The sequence below is a fragment of the Salvelinus alpinus genome, chromosome 12 (genome assembly GCF_045679555.1).
Source record: "Salvelinus alpinus chromosome 12, SLU_Salpinus.1, whole genome shotgun sequence".
Taxonomy (NCBI): domain Eukaryota; kingdom Metazoa; phylum Chordata; class Actinopteri; order Salmoniformes; family Salmonidae; genus Salvelinus; species Salvelinus alpinus.
The window spans coordinates 20,743,816-20,766,309 of record NC_092097.1 but is presented as its reverse complement, the minus strand read 5'-3'; the positions used below and the strand labels follow the sequence as shown (position 1 = coordinate 20,766,309).

The window sequence follows — 22,494 nt, the reverse complement described above, 5'->3', positions numbered from 1 at the left end:
CTGAACCTCATTGACTAGAACTCTAATTGCTAGGGGGCTGGTCCACGTGGAGGGAAATGTAGGGAAAATGGCACAACACAGCTTCCAGTAAACAGTCACTTTCAAACTAGGGATTTTGTGGCTAATAGAGTTTAGACAGTAATTCAGATCATAGATTAAGCATGTATGAACTACAAATTGACACATCCAGCCCAAAGCGGGAGGCTTAAAAAAGACATACTAGTCGCCAAAGTTCCGCAGCATGTCTTAAACACAAACACCTTATGGAATTGGTACACTGGGCTGACTGACTAGCTATTCCCAGTCCATACTCAGTATATCAGACCTCTTCCATTGGTTATGTGACCTCTCTAAAAGGTGCAGTCAGTTGCCCCTGACCAATCTCTCATCTATGGCAACCTCCTGTAGACTACAGTACTGAAGCAGCTATGTTGTCAGATTGATTAATGTGTTTGCTTTAAAGACCATGTTATTCACCCTTTACAACAGCTTTTTCAGAGTTACACAATCAGTGTAAGTGTTGTTTTGTACATTCATAATTCCAGAGACTTTAAAACAGCACAGCCAGATGAATCTGTCTATGCTTTTCAAAAACAAGACACACAGATGAAGGATTTTAATTTGAGCCAGTTTGCTACAGCAGGAAAATAATCCTGCAGCAACAGGAAATGTGAATTATTATGTGGATTATAATGAATGGACATTTTTGTAGGGGGTGAAAAAAAAATTGTGTATAAAGTCTGTGTAAATTGTGTAAATTACAAACTTTAGAATCCTTTTAAAAACTCAAATACACTACACGTTTGCTTTTCCTGCTGAGCAGGAACATTCTCAGCAACAAAAGAGTGATCAAATTAAGATCCTGCATCTGTAAGAAGCACAAGGGATGTCATAATGATGTAACTTTCTGGTTGACAATTGTTTTTCTGGCTGAAGTGGCATCAGTTAAAGATTTTTCAGGACTACAAAAATGTCATTTTTTAAAATCAGTATACAATTTGACCATGACATCACAATAGACAGTCACTACAGCATGAAGTCATTACATCAAAATGATTCATGCCTCTGAAAAAAGGGAATCTTAACTTTGCCACAATATATCTCATAGAATTGCAGTTGACGTTAGCAGAAATTGAAGTAACATCTATACTGTGGCCTCAACAGAGCCACTTGTCGTATCTGCTGATGATTGGGTGAGCTATACTCTGTATGCTATCTGGCTGGGCCAGCATGGGGGTTGAGGTTAAGAACATAAATCAGCCTGCCAAGATAGGTGGGATGGTGGTGACTGGGATTTTACTGTAAATGAGATGGCATGTTAATAGGTTTTGTTGTGCCATAGAATGGAGATGGAAACTGGGAGAGAGAGAAGAAGATGGATAGAGAAAGTGAAGAGGGAGAAAAGGAGATGGAGAGAGATGGAAAGTAGAAAATATCTTAGACATGTTGACTCACCATGTAGCGTAGGTCGTCGAAGCCATTAAGCAGCAGCTTGCTCTCGTACTGTGGCAGCCCCACATGCTCCAGCCACTCACCCACGGGCTGGTCCAGGGCTTTGCTGCAGGCCCCATCTGCCGAGAGAGGGAAGCGCTTCAGCAGGGAAAAGCCCTTCAGCCGGTAGCAGCGGCACTCCGAGGACGAGACATGGCATTGCCACATCATCCTCGGCCAGCACAGCCGAGTGCAGGAGCACCAACAGGGTAGAGGAGACAGGGTCCAGGCTGGGGGAGGGCAGCTCCCACAGAGCAGGAGGGGCCCGGCTACTCTTACACTGGAGATATAGTGGTGGAACCAGCCTGCCGTGATATACTGTACACCCACTGTCGTTACTGTGAGTGTCAATGTCAGGCAAGGGTAGAGGTAGAGTTGGATATGTAGACCCTTTGAATATTGATCACCACGTTCAATTGATTGAGCCAATCTGGCATCTTCCATAAAAATGTTTAGCTAATTACTGACATGAAAATGTATCCCTTTGGTAGGTACATCCTTGACTACAAAAAAGTGTTTGTGACTTTGCCTATGCCTAAAAATGTGTCAATATTTCCAGTACACGAAGCACTAAACAAAATAACTTTCAATGCCACATAAAAATGATACAGTATTACTGGATATCACACTCCACATTGTGTCCTTTGTCCTGGTTAAACCATCATCCTAATCCTTAAAACAGAAAGTATTCCACTAAAGTATGATAAACCACAGTAAGTTACAGCTTCACAGAGTACACTTTGTAGCACTTGTTCACCTCTGTCTCAGTCCCATGGTTTTAGTGGACAACCTGTCTGAGAGCTCTGACGTGGCTCATTGAATAAAGGTAGAACCATGATAAGGTAAGGTATTAATGTAATCTGGATCATGATATTCTCTATAGGATTATTTTCTTACTCCACAAACGGAATGAGAGTCCAATCTCATACACCAAAACTCATGTCACCCGTGTGGCTCCCGACTGTTAATGAAAAACTGATGGAATCAAATCCGAATTCAATTACAAGCCCATTGATAAAACTCCAGCCGCCTGCCCACCTGCCTGCCTGTGAAAAGAGGCTGTATGTCCTTGGTGTTCCCAGAGATCCTGGTGGTAAACCTGGTGCTTCCCAGCATATAGACACTCCTCTGGAGGCTGGCTCATTCAGAGAACATTCTTATCATATCTCACACCAGTAAATCCAAGCTCAGCTCCAACAGAGCGCAGGTGAGCCTCTTGACTCTTGGCTGAGATTTCCACAGGACCACCTTGGTTCAGTTTGCCCCCTCCCCATGCGATAAGCCCCCTCCACCCACCTGGCTCTCCCCCGCTGTGGGTACAGCTAGCTCCAGAAGCCCCTGTGCTCTGGGCAGAGGTTTGCTGCATCCCCTGTCTGATGCACGTACTGTCACAAAGAAGCTTCTCTCGGCTCACACGCTCTCCACACTGCTCCCCTCACAGGGCATAAAGTCCTGATGCTGGATACTCACGAGCCCAGAAAGCAGCCTCAACCGTGCCCTTCCTGCATGCACAACAGGCAGTCTTGATGCTCATCCCCTTTCCCAAATCCCTCAAGATTTCTCTTACCCTGTCCCTCTTGCTCTCTCTCTTCTGCTCTCTTTCTTGCTCGCTACCACATTCCCTCATTCACATAGTCTCAGTGCACTGCAGGGCTGCCGTATGTTGCCTGAAAGAGCAGTTTACAGCTCCACGTATCAGCTCTCTGTTCCTTCCTCTACCTCTCTCTGCCTCACACTCTCACTATATCAATCCCCTCCCTCTCTCTCTACCTCACAGTCTCTCGCTCTCTCTCACCCTCCCTCTACTCATAGCCTCTCTCCTCTCGCTCACAGCCACTCTTACCCTCCTTCTCCCTCTACCACATAGTCTATGTCTCTCTACTTTACCTCTACCATACAGTCTTTCTCTCTTCCCACCCTCTGCACTGATTAGAATTGCACAGAGGCCCTCTGATCTTGCTAGTGCAGAAAGGACACCGCCATCAGAGGCAGGGAACAGATCTGGGAGCCCCAGATCACAGACCTCTGTATGGAATAAATATGGTATGTAGGTTTTTCCCCTTCTCCCGTTCTAAACCCAGCAGAAAAAGAAACATCCTCTCACTGTCAACTGCGTTTAATTTCAGCAAACTTAACATGTATAAATATTTGTATGAACATAACAAGATTCAACAACTGAGAAATAAACTGAACAAGTTCCACAGACATGTGACTAATATAAATGGAATAATGTGTCCCAGAACAAAGGGGGGGGTCAAAATCTAAAGTAACAGTCAGTATCTGGTATGGCCACCAGCTGCATTTAGTACTGCAGTGCATCTCCTCCTCATGGACTGCACCAGATTTGCCTGTTCTTGCTGTGAGATGTTACCCCACTCTTCCACCAAGGCACCTGCAAGTTCCCGGACATTTCTGGGGGGAATGGCCCTAGCCCTCACCCTCCGATCCAACAGGTCCCAGACGTGCTCAATGGGATTGAGATCCGGGCTCTTCGCTGGCCATGGCAGAACAGTGACATTCCTGTCTTGCAGGAAATCACGCACAGAACGAGCAGTATGGCTGGTGTCATTGTCATGCTGGAGGGTCATGTTAGGATGAGCCTGCAGGAAGGGTACCACATGAGGGAGGAGGATATCTTCCCTGTAACGCACAGCATTGAGGTTGCCTGCAATGACAACAAGCTCAGTCAGATGATGCTGTGACACACCGCCCCAGACCATGACGGACCCTCCAGCTCCAAATCGATCCCGCTCCAGAGTACAGGCCTCGGTGTAACGCTCATTCCTTCGATGATAAACACGAATCCGACCATCACCCCTGGTGAGACAAAACCATGACTCGTCAGTGAAGAGCACTTTTTCCAGTCCTATCTGGTCCAGCGACGGTGGGTTTGTGTCCATAAGCGACGTTGTTGCCGGTGATGTCTGGTGAGGACCTGCCTTCCACAGGCCTACAAGCCCTCAGTCCAGCCTCTCTCAGCCTATTGCGGACAGTCTGAGCACTGATGGAGGGATTGTGCGTTCCTGGTGTAACTCGGGCAGTTGTTGTTGCCATCCTGTACCTGTCCTGCAGGTGTGATGTTCGGATGTACCGATCCTGTGCAGGTGTTGTTACACGTGGTCTGCCACTGTGAGGACGATCAGCTGTCCGTCCTGTCTCCCTGTAGCACTGTCTTAGGCGTCTCACAGTACGGACATTGCAATTTATTGCCCTGGCCACATCTGCAGTTCTCATGCCTCCTTGCAGCATGCCTAAGGCACGTTCACGCAGATGAGCAGGGACCCTGGGCATCTTTCTTTTGGTGTTTTTCAGAGTCAGTAGAAAGGTCTCTTTAGTATCCTAAGTTTTCATAACTGTGACCTTAATTGCCTACTGTCTGTAAGCTGTTAGTGTCTTAACGACCATTCCACAGGTGCATGTTCATTAATTGTTTATGGTTCATTGAACAAGCATGGGAAACAGTGTTTAAACCCTTTACAATGAAGATCTGTGAAGTTATTTGGATTTTTACGAATTATCTTTGAAAGACGGGGTCCTGAAAAAGGGACGTTTATTTTTTTGCTGAGTTTACATGGACAGTGATTTCAAAGCTTGGCTTCCCAGTGCTTAACAAGGGATATTAAAACAAAGACAATTTTCAAGCGCTAGCTTATTAGCAGCTGGCTTTAACTCATTTATATTTCTCTTTGATGATAGGACTTGGGGGCAACACTTATTCAAGTCTGTGCAGCGCTCACTCACACATGCACACACACACCTGCGCACACACTCGCACGGACGCACACACACAGTGCTTTAACAGAGTGACTCTCATACTGTGAAACATAGTGACTCTCAAGTCCTTGTCATTCGATACCCCCCATTCTTCAAGATGACAGGAGAGACATATTCCATTAACTTCTGTTTTCATGTTAGCACATATCACAAACTATTTTTGGAATAAAACAGTTGATGCGTGAAGTTTACAGGTCAGATTACTGCTGGAATCATACAGTGAAATGCCACAGGATGATACAATTGGGCACACAGACATCTATTGACATAAATCCAAATAGGCATTAGCACCCACCTATGCAGGGTTGCTTACTGCTTCCATCACAGGTGTTATCTGGATGCAGCTGCAGGCATAGAGTAATTATTCAGGCTTTCAGTCTGCCTGTGAACACCTCACACATCACATCCCCAGCCAGCTGACCAGAGGAGGAGAAGTGATGGTTACAGAAGCAAAGTGAGGAGCAATCGATTGAGCTCCTGCCGTAATTGGCCAGCTGTGACCCAGTTGCTGTGCCTTAATGATCAGGTAAAGGTCAGGGCCCAGATTCACAAAACCTTCTTCTTAACTGCAATCTTTTCCTTAACTATAGACTTAGAAAGTTGAGCAAAGTTTCTATTCCTCAAAAAGGTTATTGGAAATGTTCTTGCGTTATTTCTTATGTTTCTCCTTATGCAAAAAGTTAAGAAGAAATTAGATTCTTGAAAAGAAAGCTCTTGGATTTGCTCTTGGAAATGTTTTTAATTCCAAGATAGCTAAACCCTTGTCATAAACTCAGGGCAGTGAGAAAATATGCTAATGAAAGCAATTAATGCAATTGTTTAATTCACTCACAAACTTCATCTGAAAGTTTCAGTATTAATATTTGAAACTCAAGAGCGTGTTTTAGAATTGTAATCTCAGAACGAAATATGCTAACATGATTGTCATTGCTAGCTAGATAGCTAGCTAAATTGGTTGCCTAGCGAGAATCATCTTAAGAAGATATTTAAGAAGTTTGTAAGAAGATATTTGAGAGGTTCGTAAGAAAATCATGAAATCTTAAGATATTGTGGAGGAATTGCACTTGCAAACTATCTTATGAACTGCTTCTTTTTTTTTCTTAAGAAGCTTCTTAATATGTTGCTTAAGAAGTGTTTTGTGAATCTGGGCCCTGTCTTTGTGACCACACATCCAAGCTAAGAGCAAGAGCTAACGCTTATAATTCATAATCAAGAACAGACAGCCCTCCTATTAGACACACTCTGAGATAGAGAGAAAGGGAGGGGGAGAGAAAAGGAGAAGACAGAAAAGAGACACACAGAAGAAGATGAATAGTGAAGGTGATGAAATGTGCATGTGGGGGAGATGAGATGGTAATGAAAAATAGGAAAGATTGGAGAACACTCATTACGTTTCAGTCAGACCCCTCTCCTTTCCCCCTTCCCCCCAAGCTTCACCCATGTCAGCTCCTTTACTATATCACTCAAACAACGGCTGTATAAAACACCAGCCCTCACCACCCAATTACAGCCATTCATTTGGGACGATAACCCCTCCCAGGGACCAGTGGGCCTAATTACTGACTGACAGAGGGTCACTCCATCACTCCTGTTACTGTTAGGGGGAACTGGGTCACCAGCTCAGCCTGGTAAATGGGTCTTGACATCCAGTTTGGGCTAGTGTGCTTTTGCATAGGGAAAGAGAAAGCTACCTAGGTCTAGACTTGGCTCAGAGGGAAACCAGACAGACCTATTTAGGGAGAGGTAAACGCTCTACTGCCTAGATGAAGCACTGCCTATTTTATCAGCGTGAGAGGAATGTTTGCTCCCTGTCAAACACATCAACAACTCTACCAAAATGAGCTGCAGAGTTGAATTAATTCACAGGAACGGAAGACGGACTCTATTCCTTTGAACGTCAGAAGAATGGCATACACAAACTGAGCTGCAGAATGTCTCCTGTGTGTTGTTAGGAAAGCTCTCTCTCTCTCCCTGCTCCCTTTTAAGCTCATTTACTCAATGCTCATGTAACAGACAATTGAAGCACCTTCAAACCACAAATGCAAACAGCACAATGCTTAAGCATTCAAATGCCACATGGAATTGCAGGGATGTTTCTAGAGGCAACTTGGCACAGCAGTCTCATATTAAAAAATCGTATAGTTTAGAATTAATTAGCACAACTTGGCTCCAGGCCATCCTTGGGAAATGATCTATGGAGAGAGGGGGATGGGAGGAATGGGAGAAAATGGAGCTATTTTACAATGGTGGGATAAGGGAGGGTAGAAGAATGACAATTTGGCTTCTCCCTCCCTCACTCATTCTCTCCCCCTCTCTCTCTGGAGGGGGGGGGGGGGGGCACACACCCCCTCCCCAAGTCCAATGACAGAGTAATACGCCTGAGTACAATCAGGAGATAAAATCAGCAAGCTATGACTCAGCTAAATCTGTGACAGCCTCCTGCTAAGTCTTCTGTATGACAAACATAAATACAGAACTAGTCTAGTAGCACCATCTACATCAACAAACACATCAATTACCGTATTTTCCAGCCACATTACGTAGAGTACAATAACCTCAGGTATGAATGAATAAAAAAATGTATTTATTAAAAATAAATAAATAATTGCCTTTACCTCCCTTATCTCACCTCATTTGCTCACATTGTATATAGACTTATTTTTCTACTGTATTATTGACTGTATGTTTTGTTTATTCCATGTGTAACTCTGTGTTGTTGTATGTGTCGAATTGCTATGCTTTATCTTGGCCAGGTCGCAGTTGCAAATGAGAACTTGTTCTCAACTAGCCTACCTGGTTAAATAAAGGTGAAATATATATTATTATTTTTTAAATGAAAAGAAAAGTTAATTAAATGAATATCCAGTGGTATCAAGAAATTGGGATAAAATACATATTTTTAAGTGAAGGAGAGGAAAAACTAAATTGGTGAGTTTCATGACAGTGGTTATGACTAATGATCATAAATGATGTATCAAGGACCATTTATGGACGTTATGACTGAGGCCTGTTCAGTGTAATGGGCACACATCGTCAGAGGGAGGCAGCTGTGCTGTATGATGTCATGAAAAAGACCCCAGCACAGTGAGCCTGCAGTGGGTAGCTAGCTATTTCTGCTGATTAATTAATAAGATACTGTACATTAGGCCCACCTACAATACATGTTACAACATTAAGCCTAAAGAGTGTCATTATCAATATGAATTTGACAAAAAATCCTCATAGGAAAATGACCCATAATTCACTGAGGTACATAGTCTTATAGAGAGATATGAGTTTGACAAAAAATCCTCATAGGAAAATGACCCATAATTCACTGAGGTACATAGTCTTATAGAGAGATCAGGCTGTTGCGCAATGGAGATAACATATATCAAGTTGGGAATGTAATCTAAACAAATTCATCCATTGCCAGTTGGCTTTCCCCTGAGCGCAGCCTGAAGGACAGACTCGATGAAGCAGAGCATCAATTCAGCCAATATTGAGACACAGCACAGGAAAAATGACAGTCAAGTGAGTTTTAAATTAGATTTATTTTAAAGTGGAAATACACTTCACCCCACAAAAACCCCATACAGATGACATAAGTTGCACACACAACTAATGACACATTGGATTGTTTCGATTTATGGGGGAAACAAATCTTCATATAATTTATTTTATTTTATAGTACTTTTTTTGGGGGGGGGGGTAGATCAGCTTTAATATTTCAGATAGATTGTGGGTACTATGAATTTAATTGTTTGCATAATTTCTAATCCCAATATATATATTTTAAATTATTTACACTTTTTTCCCCCCAACCCTACCAACCCCTACCCTGATTGGAGTAAACTAATGGACAACAATACTTCTACTGCTACTTACAGCTATTTTCGCTCACATTTAAGGTACATAAATACATACATATACAGTATATTCCTAATTTCCTTCTTTTCAAGTTCTGGATTTTCACCCACTGCGGCCAATCCACCAATCATTGTGATTTTATCTCCAACACTCCGATGTCCACAGATGAACCCATCTGTCCCAGTATAATGCAATTTTGCTATTTCCTTTTGCAATACATCCCTCCATTTCACTGTGATGTCTTACGATGGTTCTGAACCTCCCTATTTGTTTCATTTTTTTACAGATATTGCCCTGAAAATAAATACTTTAACCAAGAGTATAATGATATTTCCCATTGACTGATCGTGTCTTATCAGATCCCCTAAGGTATACAGTTTGCAGGTCCATCTGGACCCTGATATTATGGCATAACAACCATTCCTGAACCTGACTCCAAAAGCCGATGGACAGTACCAGAAAATATGCTCTGTTTCCGCATGGCAGAGTCTGCACAAGGCTGACTGTTCAATGCCCCATATATTGAGCATTCTTTTTGGAGCAAGTATTTTATATAATAGCTCAAATTGAAACGAACAGATTGATGAATCAATTGTTGTTTTATATATCAGTTCATAGACCCGATGCCAACTACAATTTTATACGACATTGGTGTAAAACATTTAGACTTTAAGTGAAACTGATACATTTTCGATTTATACTAATCATTTTAAGCATTTTATGACTTTTAATGGGTGGCAGAAAGACTAATTCTTTAATTTCTTCTTTAAGTAATTGTCTCTTCCAATTTTGTGGAAGAGCCGCGATGAGTTGGTTAGAATTTTGTCTTATACCTTCATACACTGTTGTTAGTTGCTTGTGTGACATAATTTTACCGGCCTTGTTTACAATGTTCTTCATAAATATTATACCCTTCTTGTACATTTTTTCCCAATATATACAATACCGTTCAAAAGTTCGGGGTCACTTAGAAATGTCCTTGTTTTTGAAATAAATCTGAATTTTTGTTCATTAAAATAACATCAAATTGATCAGAAATATAGTGTAGACATTGTTAATGTTGTAAATGACTATTGTACCTAGAAAAGGCAGATTTTTAATGGAATATCTACATAGGCGTACAGAGGCCCATTATCAGCAACCATCACTCCTGTGTTCCAATGGCACGTTGTGTTAGCTACACCAAGTTTATCATTTTAAAAGGCTAATTGATCATTAGAAAACCCTTTTGCAATTATGTTAGCACAGCTGAAAACTGCTGTTCTGAATAAAGAAGCAATAAAACTGGCTCAAAACAGCCAGAAATAAAGACCTTTCTTCTGAAAGACTGGTGTTTGCGAGTACTAATGAAGCTGTCAGCTGAGGACCATCTGTTTCTCAAACTAGACTATCTAATGTACTTGTCCTCTTGCTCAGTTGTGCACCTGGGCATCCCACTCCTCTTTCTATTCTGGTTAGAGCCAGTTTGCGCTGTTCTATGAAGGGACTAGTACACAGCATTGTAAGAGATCTTCAGTTTCTTCAGTTTCACGGAATAGCCTTAATTTCACAGAACAATAATAGACTGACGATTTTCTGTAGAAAGTCCTTTGTTTCTGGCCATTTTGAGCCTGTAATCGAACCCACATATGCTGATGCTCCAGATACTAAACTAGTCTAAAGAAGGACAGTTTTATTGCTTCTTTAATCAGCACAACAGTTTTCATCTGTGCTAACACATTTGCAAAAGGGTTTTCTAATGATCAATTAGCCTTTTAAAATGATAAACTTGGATTAACTAACACAACGTGGAACACAGGAGTGATGGTTGCTGATAATGGGCCTCTGTACGCCTATGTAGATATTCCATAAAAAATCAGCCGTTTCCAGCTACAATAGTCATTTACAACATTAACAATGTTTCTACTGTATTTCTGATCAATTTTATGTTATTTTAATTGACAAAAGAATTTGTTGTTCTTTCAAAAACAAGGACATCTCTAAGTGACCCCAAACTTTTGAACGGTAGGGTATATATTTTTTCTATCAGTACATTGGAGTTTAGCCATATTATTAGCTGTAATATTAAATATGCCTTTTCTGGAGGATGAAATTGAAATTGTACCCAACTCTGTATGACTTCTTTTTAAAAGGACGATACTTTAAACAGGGTTCCATTGTCAATCCACCTAAAATGTAAAATTTTAATCTGGCAAAAAGGCAAAGAGACCAATCTTAAGCAATGGATGGGCCTCTCTTAGTCGAAAACCAGTTTGGATTTAGATACAATTTTGGTACAATGGAGGCTTTATGAGAGAGATTTAAAGCCTTAATATCAGAACTCCTTTTCATTATGTAAATATGCTCGTTTAACTTAATCTGGTTTGCCATTCCAAATAAAGTGAAATATTTTTGTTCTTGCATGGTTAGAAAAGGACTCTCCTGGAGTCATTAGAGCCATGAAGAAATATGTAAACTGTGATATCACTAGAGAATGAATCAGGGTAATCTTCCTGTAAATGGATAGGTGTTTCCCTCACCACATTTTCAAGATTCTATCTATTTTGATAAGTCTTCTATCAAAATGTATTGTTGCAACTTCGCTAAACTTTTCCAGGATAGGTACACCAAGCATATCGACTTACCATCCACCCATTTAATCGGGAGACCACATGGCAATTTAAAGTTTGTGTCTTTTAGAGACCAAATCCTTAATATAGTAGTACACTTATCATAGTTGGGTTTTAGTCCAGAGAAACTGGAGAAATTATCCAGGTCCTTAATGAGGCCCTTCAAGGTTGAAGATTGATGACTCAAGAGAAAACTTGAATCATCGGAGTACATTGATACTTTTGTCTCTAATCCAAACATGTTTAGCCCTTTAATGTTATCATTAGCTATCAGTTCAATGGCCATTATAAATAAGTATGGTGAAAGAGGGCAACCTTGTTTTATACTTCTTGACAATTCAAAGTTATCAGAGAAGTAACCATTATTTATTATTTTACATAAAGGGTTGTTGTACATTACTTTTACCCATTTTATTAAAAATTCTCCAAAGTTGAAAAATCCTGGCACTTGTAAACAGATTCTAGACATACTGTATCAAAGGCTTTCTCAAAATCTGCCATAAAGATTATACTGTACCTGGTTTCCCTGCACTCTCATAGTTTTCCATTATTTCTAGTAGTTGTCTAATGTTGTCTCCAATATATCTTCCTTTTAAGAATCCCGTCTGATCGGGATGAATTGTTGTACATAACCGGTAGGACCTTTTTTATTCTATGAGCAATACGTTTTGCTCATTGCTTCGCAACATTGAAGGGTGAGGGGCCTCCAATTATTTTTACGAGACGGGGTCTTTGTATTGCTCCCCTGGCTCCTGCTTCAGTAGGAGAAAAAATCAGTCTCTCTGATTGTGTGTCCGACAGTCTGCCATTTATACATGAGTAATTAAAACATGATAGTAATGGATATTTCAGTAGTTCATAAGAAGTTGTATATATCTCTATTGGAATGCAATCAAGACCAGGGGTTTTCCCCGTCTGATAGAAATCAGTTGCCAACCATAGCTCGTCATGTGCAATTAATACTTCACAACAATACTTTTTTTCTGTTGCAGATAGTTTAATCTGATTTTTTGGGAGAAGGATATCACAAAACTCATCGTCAAGTGAGGTTGAAGGAACTTGACAAGAGAACAATGTTTAAAAAATGTACTTCCTCCTAAAAATAAATTGTAGGATCTTTTTGGTTGTGTTTCTATATTGAAGGTTTAGAAAAAACTTTTTTGCAGTTCTCCATCCAATTTGCTCAGTTTATAAAGATGAAACCCGATCTTTCCTGAATAAATTCCTCAAACTCCTTTTGTTTCGCGTCTAGATTATTTAGTGCCTATCTATTACATTTATCTACACCATTGATTTGTAATGTTAGATTTTAAATTTCTGTTGTAAGTCTTTTCTCCATTGACCGATTGTCACACCCTGGCCTTAGTTATCTTTGTTTTCTTTATTATTTTAGTTAGGTCAGGGTGTGACATGGGGAATGTTTGTGTTTTGTCTCGTTTCGGGTGGTTATATGGAAAAGGGGGTGTAGGGTTTAGTGTATGGGTTTGTGTTGAGTGAATGTTTCTAGGTATGTCTATGGTTGAGTGAATGTTTCTAGGTATGTCTATGGTTGCCTGAGTGGTTCTCAATCAGAGACAGATGTCTTTCATTTGTCTCTGATTGGGAGCCATATTTTAGGCAGCCATAGGCAACATGTTTTTGTTGGGTCATTGTCTAGGTCTGTGTCTGTGTCTAGGTTGCATGTTTGCATTTTGTTCGGTTATAGCTTCACGGTCGTCTATTTGTTGTTTTTGCTTCGTTCGTTCATCTCCTGAATAAAGAGAAGATGTATTTTTTACACGCTGCGCCTTGGTCCTCTCTCTCTCCCTTGGACAATCGTGACAGAATGACCCAACCATTCAGGACCAAGCAGCGTGAAAGGAGGGAACCAGAGCCAGTTGTGCGGATATTGGAGGTGAGCAACGGGAATGATACAGAGACTGTTAAGGATTTATTGAGGAGTTTGGAGGAGAGTGAAATGAGGGAGCTGCTGTGTTGGTGCGTGAGGCACGACATCCACCCGACAGAGCGTGTGCGGGATGTGATGTTACCTGAGTCAGTTCTCCATGCTCGTCCTGAGTTGCGTGCTAACCGTCTGGGAAGGACAGTTCCACGAACTAGGTCTCCTGTGTGCCTCCCTAGTCCTGCACCTCCTGTAGCACCTTCCCGCTCCAGCCCGGTACCACCAGTGCCGGCACCACGCACTAGGCCTAATGTGCGTCTCCAGAGCCCTGTACGCACTGTTGCTTCTCCCCGCACTCGCCCTGAGGTGCGTGCCCTCAGCCCGGTACCACCTGTGCCGGTACCACGCACTAGGCCTATAGTGCGCTTTGAGAGCCCAGTGTGTCCTGTTGCTGCTCCCCGCACTAGCCCTGAGATGCGTGTCCCCAGCCCGGTACCACCAGTTCCGGCACCACGCACTAGGCCTGATGTGCGTATCCAGGTTCCAGTATGCCCTGTTCCTTCTCCCCGCACTAGCCTTCAGGTGCGTGTCCCCAGCCCGGTACCACCAGTCCGGCACCACGCACCAGGCCTATAGTGCGCCTCAGCCGGCCAGAGCTGCCCGTCTACCCAGTGCCATCTGAGTCATCCGTCTGCCCAGTGCCGTCTGAGTCATCCGTCTGCCCAGTGCCGTCTGAGTCATCCGTCTGCCCAGTGCCGTCTGAGTCATCCGTCTGCCCAGTGCCGTCTGAGTCATCCGTCTGCCCAGTGCCGTCTGAGTCATCCGTCTGCCCAGTGCCGTCTGAGTCGTCCGTCTGCCCAGTGCCGTCTGAGTCGTCCGTCTGCCCAGTGCCGTCTGAGTCGTCCGTCTGCCCAGTGCCGTCTGAGTCGTCCGTCTGCCCAGTGCCGTCTGAGTCGTCCGTCTGCCCAGTGCCGTCTGAGTCGTCCGTCTGCCCAGTGCCGTCTGAGTCGTCCGTCTGCCCAGTGCCGTCTGAGTCGTCCGTCTGCCCAGTGCCGTCTGAGTCGTCCGTCTGCCCAGTGCCGTCTGAGTCGTCCGTCTGCCCAGTGCCGTCTGAGTCGTCCGTCTGCCCAGTGCCGTCTGAGTCGTCCGTCTGCCCAGTGCCGTCTGAGTCGTCCGTCTGCCCAGTGCCGTCTGAGTCGTCCGTCTGCCCAGTGCCGTCTGAGTCGTCCGTCTGCCCAGTGCCGTCTGAGTCGTCCGTCTGCCCAGTGCCGTCTGAGTCGCCCGTCTGCCCAGTGCCGTCTGAGTCCGCCCGTCTGCCCAGTGCCGTCTGAGTCCGCCCGTCTGCCCAGTGCCGTCTGAGTCCGCCCGTCTGCCCAGTGCCGTCTGAGTCCGCCCGTCTGCCCAGTGCCGTCTGAGTCCGCCCGTCTGCCCAGTGCCGTCTGAGTCCGCCCGTCTGCCCAGTGCCGTCTGAGTCCGCCCGTCTGCCCAGTGCCGTCTGAACCGTCCGTCTGCCATGAGCCTGCAAGGCCGCCCGTCTGCCATGAGCCTGCAAAGCCGTCCGCCAGACAGGAGCCTACAGAGCCTTCCGCCAGACAGGAGCCGCTAGAGCCTTCCGCCAGACAGGAGCCGCTAGAGCCTTCCGCCAGACCGGATCAGCCAGAGCCTTCCGCCAGACCGGATCAGCCAGAGCCTTCCGCCAGACCGGATCAGCCAGAGCCTTCCGCCAGACAGGATCTGCCAGAGCCGCCAACCAGACAGGACCTGCCAGAGCCGCCAACCAGACAGGACCTGCCAGAGCCGCCAACCAGACAGGATCTGCCAGAACCGCCAGTGAGCCATGAGCGTCCAGAGCCGTCAGCCAGCCATGAGCGTCCAGAGCCGTCAGCCAGCCATGAGCGTCCAGAGCCGTCAGCCAGCCATGAGCGTCCAGAGCCGTCAGCCAGCCATGAGCGTCCAGAGCCGTCAGCCAGCCATGAGCGTCCAGAGCCGTCAGCCAGCCATGAGCGTCCAGAGCCGTCAGCCAGCCATGAGCGTCCAGAGCCGTTCGCCATCCAGAACTGCCCCTCAGTCCAGAGCTGTCTCTCTGTCCGGAGCTGCCCTTCAGTCCGGAGTTGCCCCTCTATCCTGAGCTACCTCTCTATCCTGAGCTACCTCTCTATCCTGAGCTACCTCTCTATCCTGAGCTACCTCTCTGTCCTGAGCTACCTTGTCCCGGAGCTGTCCCTTAGCTTAGAGCTGCCATTTATCCAGAACTGCCCCTCAGTCCGGAGCTGCCCCTCAGTCCGGAGCTGCCCCTCAGTCCGGAGCTGCCCTTCAGTCCGGAGTTGCCCCTCTATCCTGAGCTATCCCTCTGTCCTGAGCTACCTCTCTGTCCTGAGCTACCTTGTCCCGGGGCTGCCCCTTAGTCCGGTGCTGCCCCTTAGTCCGGTGCTGCCCCTTAGTCCGGTGCTGCCCCTTAGTCCGGTGCTGCCCTTTAGTCCGGTGCTGCCCCTTAATCCAGTGGGGTTAGGTTGGAGGGTGGTCATTTGGAGGAGGCTACGTAAGCGGGTAGTGACTATGGTGGGGTGGGGACCACGACCTGTGCCGGAGCCACCGCCGTGGATGGACGCCCACCCAGACCTCCCCTAGACTTTATGATGGTGCGCCCGGAGTTCGCACCTTAAGGGGGGGGTTATGTCACACCCTGGCCTTAGTTATCTTTGTTTTCTTTATTATTTTAGTTAGGTCAGGGTGTGACATGGGGAATGTTTGTGTTTTGTCTCGTTTCGGGTGGTTATATGGAAAAGGGGGTGTAGGGTTTAGTGTATGGGTTTGTGTTGAGTGAATGTTTCTAGGTATGTCTATGGTTGAGTGAATGTTTCTAGGTATGTCTATGGTTGCCTGAGTGGTTCTCAATCAGAGACAGATGTCTTTCATTTGTCTCTGATTGGGAGCCATATTTTAGGCAGCCATAGGCATCATGTTTTTGTTGGGTCATTGTCTAGGTCTGTGTCTGTGTCTAGGTTGCATGTTTGCATTTATAGCTTCACGGTCGTCTATTTGTTGTTTTTGCTTCGTTCGTTCATCTCCTGAATAAAGAGAAGATGTATTTTTTACACGCTGCACCTTGGTCCTCTCTCTCTCCCTTGGACAATCGTGACACTGATAACGTTTTTGTTTTTGGGATGAAAGTTTAATTGAATGGCATCTAAAGGCACACTTAAAGGCATCCCATATAATAAGTGGGTCCCCTGAACCTGTATTGTTCAACAAAAAGTATGTTATGAATTCCTTCGTTTTTGGTAAGAATGTAGTGTCAGTCAATAATCCCTGGTTAAATTTCCAATATCCCTGTCCTCGTGGAAAGTTTGTCATTGTCACAGTTGAAGTTAGAAGTTTACATACACCTTAGCCAAATACATTTAAACTCAGTTTTTCACAATTCCTGACATTTAATCCTAGTAAAAATTTCCTGTTTTAGGTCAGTTAGGATCACCACTTTAATTTTAAGAATGTGAAATGTAAGAATAATAGTAGAGAGAATGATTTATTTCAGCTTTTATCTCTTTCATCACATTCCCAGTGGGTCAGAAGTTTACATACACTCAATTAGTATTTGGTAGCATTGCCTTTAAATTATTTAACTTGGGTCAAACGTTTCGGGTAGCCTTCCACAAGCTTCCCACAATAAGTTGGGTGAATCTTGGCCCATTCCTCCTGACAGAGCTCGTGTAACTAAGTCAGGATTGTAGGCCTCCTTGCTCGCACATGCTTTTTCAGTTCTGCCCACACATTTTCTATAGGCTTGAGGTCAGGGCTTTGTGATAGCCACTCCAATACCTTGACTTTGTTGTCCTTAAGCCATTTTGCCACAACTTTAGAAGTATGCTTGGGGTCATTGTCCAAATAGAAGACACATTTGCAACCAAGCTTTAACTTCCTGATGTCTTGAGATGTTGCTTCAATATATCCACATCATTTTCCTGCCGCATGACATCTATTTTGTGAAGTGCACCAGTCCCTCCTGCAGCAAAGCACCCCCACAACATGATGCTGCCACCCCTGTTCTTCACGGTTGGGATGGTGTTCTTTGGCTTGCAAGCATCCCCCTTTTTCCACCAAACATAACAATGGTCATTATGGCCAAACAGTTCTATTTTTGTTTCATCAGACCAGAGGACATTTCTCCAAAAAGTATGATCTTTGTCCCCATGTGCAGTTGCAAACCATAGTCTGGCTTTTTTGTGGCGGATTTGGAGCAGTGGCTTCGTCCTTGCTGATTGGCCTTTCAGGTTATGTCAATTACAGGACTCGTTTTACTGTGGATATAGATACGTTTGTACCTGTTTCCTCCAGGATCTTCACAAGGTCCTTTGCTGTTGTTCTGGGATTGATTTGCACTTTTCGCACCAAAATACGTTCATCTCTAGGAGACAGAATGCGTCTCCTTCCTGAGCGGTATGATGGCTGTGTGGTCCCATGGTGTTTATACTTGCGTACTATTGTTTGTACAGATGAACGTGGTACCTTCAGATATTTGTAAATTGCTGCCAAGAATGAACCAGACTTGTGGAGGTCTACAATGTTTTTTCTGAGGTCTTGGCTGATTTATTTAGATTTTGCCATGATGTCAAGCAAAGAGGCACTGAGTATGAATGTAGGCCTTGAAATACATCCACAGGTACACCTCCAGTTGACTCAAATGATGTCAATTAGCCTATCAGAAGCTTCTAAAGCCATGACATCATTTTTGTGAATTTTCCAAGCTGTTTACAGGCACAGTCAACTTAGTGTATGTAAACTTCTGACCCACTGGAATTGTGATACAGTGAATTATAAGTGAAATAATCTGTCTGTAAACAATTGTTGGAAAAATTACTTGTGTCATGCCTAAAGTAGATGTCCTAACCGACTTGCCAAAACTATAGTTTGTTAACAAGAATTTGTTGAGTGTTTGAAAAACAAGTTTTAATGACTCCAACCTAAGTGTAAGTAAACTTCCGACTTCAATTGTATATGGAGGGATATGTTGATGATCTGATCACATTCAAACCTTAATCAATACCTTTTTCACTTTTGGCACCATAAAAAAGGATACCAGAAAATTATCAATCCGACTAGCTTGATTAAGTCTCCTCCAAGTAAATCTTATGAGATCCGATTTTTTGAGCCTCCAAATAGCCGTCAATTCCAACGTATCCATAATTATCATAATCTCTATGAGCGCTAGAGGGTGATTGTTGGTAGTATGATTGTCTTTATGGTCTATTTACGTACTTAAAAATGTGTTGTAGTCCCCTATCATTACAATAGAGTTATTTGTATCTTGGAGACTAATTCGATTATTATAAATATTTTCAAAGAAGTTTGAATCGTCATTTTTCAGTCCATATAGATTTATGAGCCATAACTTTTTACCATCAAGTAGTACATTCAAAGCAATCCATCTTCCTTTTGGATCTAGGTTAACAGATTGCACCTCAAGATCTAGATAGTTTTTTTATTAGAATTATAACACCTTTTGAATTCCTTAGCACCGTGACAGAAATAGATTTTGCCATCCCACTTTTTTCCCAAGCCACTTCATCAGAATGTATCGAATGATACCTTTCATGTAAACAATAAATAACGTAATCCTTTTCCTTTAACCATGTAAAAACTGCTCTTCTTTCCCTATTATCGCCAAACCATTGGAATTATAGCTAGTTATACTCAATTCACCAATTACCATGTTGGACTCTATTTGACAAACTTACCACTATCCTAGTCACCATTTTGAGATACTTATCCATACCTACCAGTGCCACCAGAATCAATGCCTGTCTGTTATCCACGTAGCTGTACCATAATAGATGCCCTGCTAAACATACTGTAGCCCCAACTGGCTCTAAGTAGACCTCTAGTTATCCTACAATTTCCGTCCCACAAAATCTTCCCCTTCCCAAGTAGAGATGTCGTCCCTGTGACTGACAGACCACCCCCGTACACATAGATCCTAGGGCCCTTAAGAGGTTGGGACACTTGAAAAGAGCACAAAGTGCCACTTACAGAACAAAACCAGGTTAGTAGCCATAAGCATGTCTAACCCTTTCGCCTCGGTTATACTATATGTAATTATTTCATTTTTATACGCATACATTAATTCCTTCCCACAATTGAAAAATAATAATGTAGGCACTTCCTACAAAAGATTGTTATCTTTATGAAGGACAAGCAGTAGAAAATCAACATTTAGGCATGCAGATATTATTTATTTTATATTACAGCTTGTGATTCCATCCTATATGGTCCCTAACATCATTACCCTATAGAAACGGCTGTTTGATGCTTACAAGCACACGTCCCATCCACACATACACATCAACACCTCTCCCCTTCCACCAATACTCCCACCTACACACTCACACAGGCCCTCACGCACACACATAAACAAACAGTTGTTCCATCCCCAGAGCCTAGCTCAAGAGTAGACTTGCTATGTGAATGCATATACCATTGTAGTTGTTTGAGAGGCGTACCAAAATTGAGCAGGGATGGGAAGATTTCATAAGCCAATGTATATTCCTGGCTGATGGAGCTTGGATACCCCCCTTCCCCCAACACACACTCACGCTGGTCCCCTGTGGAGACCCTTATTCCCCGGTACCCCCTGTGCAGTCAGACCATTATGATGCTGTGCTGCCAAGGCCACAGTATTCTGCCCCCTCCCTGATTGTCAGAGTGTGACCATCCCCCAAAGGGTTACTGCAGCCAGTGTTGGCAGCACTGCCACTACCTTGGTGGGGTACTCCACCACAATTCCCACCGGCTATCATTTATGTCTTAGATAATAGGGTTGTTGGCTGTTAGTGAGACTGTACATCGAAGACACATTCTACCTGTAATGAGGTAAAGGTTAACCCTTTACCAGGACACTCTATCACAAGGCTGACATACAGCTTACTGCAGCATTTACCTACATTAAGGTATTCAAGACATTACAAATAAATAACATTTACCTGGGGATATGCACTGCTTGTAATTGGACGATTCGATGCCTGCTCCAATCAGGTTCATTATCTTGTCAATCTGAGGAGGAGGAGCAGAACAAACCAGATATGGTTACCCTAAGATTCAACAATAGCAGTATTAAACATATTCAGCCTTTCCATAACACAAATAAACGTAATATATATATTTTCAGAGTCTGTAACCTTATCCTTTACTGCTAACATTTCTTAAGACAGGCCAAATCCTTGATTAATAAGCTTCAACATTTGCTCATACATCTTGTGTTTACAGACAGTGTAATGTTGATTGAACATTGAGGCTGACTGAGGAGGAGGGCTGAAGGGCTGAAGATGGAGGAGGGTTGTTTAAGAGTAACATGCTGACCACACCGCTCATGTCGCGTGTGCGAGCGTTGCAAAATAAATGTACACAAACATGTTATTCAATCATTGCTCCCACATTGCTCGCGCATGTCAACAAGTGTCTACATATCCAGGCGCTAAAATAGAACTTGTTTCTATTTGTGGCGCTTGACGCACTGCAAGTCCCACCTCACCCATCTCCTCATTGGTTTTTAAGAGCATATTCCCACATGGGAAAATGAACTGAAGTCCACACTCCAGTCCAGTTGGTGGTGGTAATGCACCTTAAAGTTGGTTGCCAACTGCCATACAAAGTCCGATGAAGAAGAAGAATCCTAAAGGTTGAGATTACTAGAAACAAACTCGGTTTACCCTTTTATCTGTGGATTAATTGTCAGGGTAGAGGACCTTGTGCATTTCAGGTAAAATAACAACCCAATGTTTATATCCCAGGACAAATTAGCTAGCAACAGCAAGCTAGCTAGCTAAATTGCCATAAATGTTAAATGCTTTTCAACCTGCCACCAAATTAATATAGTTGGTTCAGAGTTCATTTTGATATTCCAACCTGCGTGTCCTGATCGCGTCTGTCTGAACAAAAATCATCATGCGCACACGGACGCATGTGCGCAAGTGGTCTGGTCAGCATTTACACAAAAATGTTGCTAGCGTTTTAATGGTCATTCACACTCCCTCCACCACTCAGCAAAAACACAGCAGGGTAATAGGGTCACCCACAATTTAAAGCGTTTGAACCTTGTGTGCACGAAGCCCAGGGGAAAGTGGCAGGCCAAATAGCTTAAGATCTCTGCAAAATGACCTTTATGAGATTAAATAAAGCTCTCTGCCCCTTCTCTGAACAGAAAGGGAAAACATGCAGTATACAGAGAGAAACAACAAGCCTGCCTGGAGGTTAACACAGAACAATACAGCACATTATGGACCTAAAACCTCTTCTCTCTTGGAAAAGAAAGGATCATAATGTATCTTATAAAAGCAAAGTCAAGAAGAATATTGCAGTAATATTGTACAGTTCAGCCTTGTATTTTTGTGTGAGAACTGGTGTGACATTCTCCAGCACCCTTTCCTCTTGACAGACTGGGATTATGGGAAGAGAGCTTCTCAGAGCCATGGAGGGCGCTAACATTTACATTTAAGTCATTTAGCAGACGCTCTTATCCAGAGCTAACTGTACACTAACTGTTCAAGTGGTAGCTTATGCCATAATACAGTGCTATCCTGTGATTAAATCTGTATTTTCTACAACTATAAGTGGATGAAAATCTGAATTTGCTTTCACTAATTACACTGGAGACAAAGAAAGGGCTATTTGATGCAATATTTAGTATTTGAGAAGTCCTATACACTTTGCTAGTGCCATCAACACTCAGGAAAAGCCTTGATTCATTTAGAAGTCAGACACGTGGGAAGCATGGCAGCTCCCTCCAGCGATACAGACCTTACATATTCCACTTTGAATTAACCCAGTTACATTCTATATCACACACTTACCAGCACCACATTGCCCATAGTGCACCTTATCTCGGCCCAAAAGCTG

The 22,494-nt window shown here is 43.5% G+C and overlaps 1 protein-coding gene across 8 annotated transcripts in view; it reads right to left on the bottom strand.

The window, feature by feature from the left end:
- Positions 1-22,494, bottom strand: part of LOC139535662 (ankyrin repeat and SAM domain-containing protein 1A-like) — a 49,270-nt gene that overhangs the window by 18,995 nt on the left and 7,781 nt on the right. For 4 of the 8 annotated variants that reach the window (XM_071335308.1, XM_071335311.1, XM_071335312.1 and 1 more), the window contains exon 1: positions 1,456-2,768. In XM_071335308.1, the coding sequence (XP_071191409.1) occupies positions 1,456-1,935 (480 nt within the window). In that variant the 5' untranslated portion in view covers positions 1,936-2,768. Of the gene's footprint in view, positions 1-1,455; positions 2,769-20,582; positions 20,653-22,494 lie in introns of those variants that run through there. The other 4 variants (XM_071335309.1, XM_071335316.1, XM_071335313.1 and 1 more) reach the window with 2 other exon arrangements.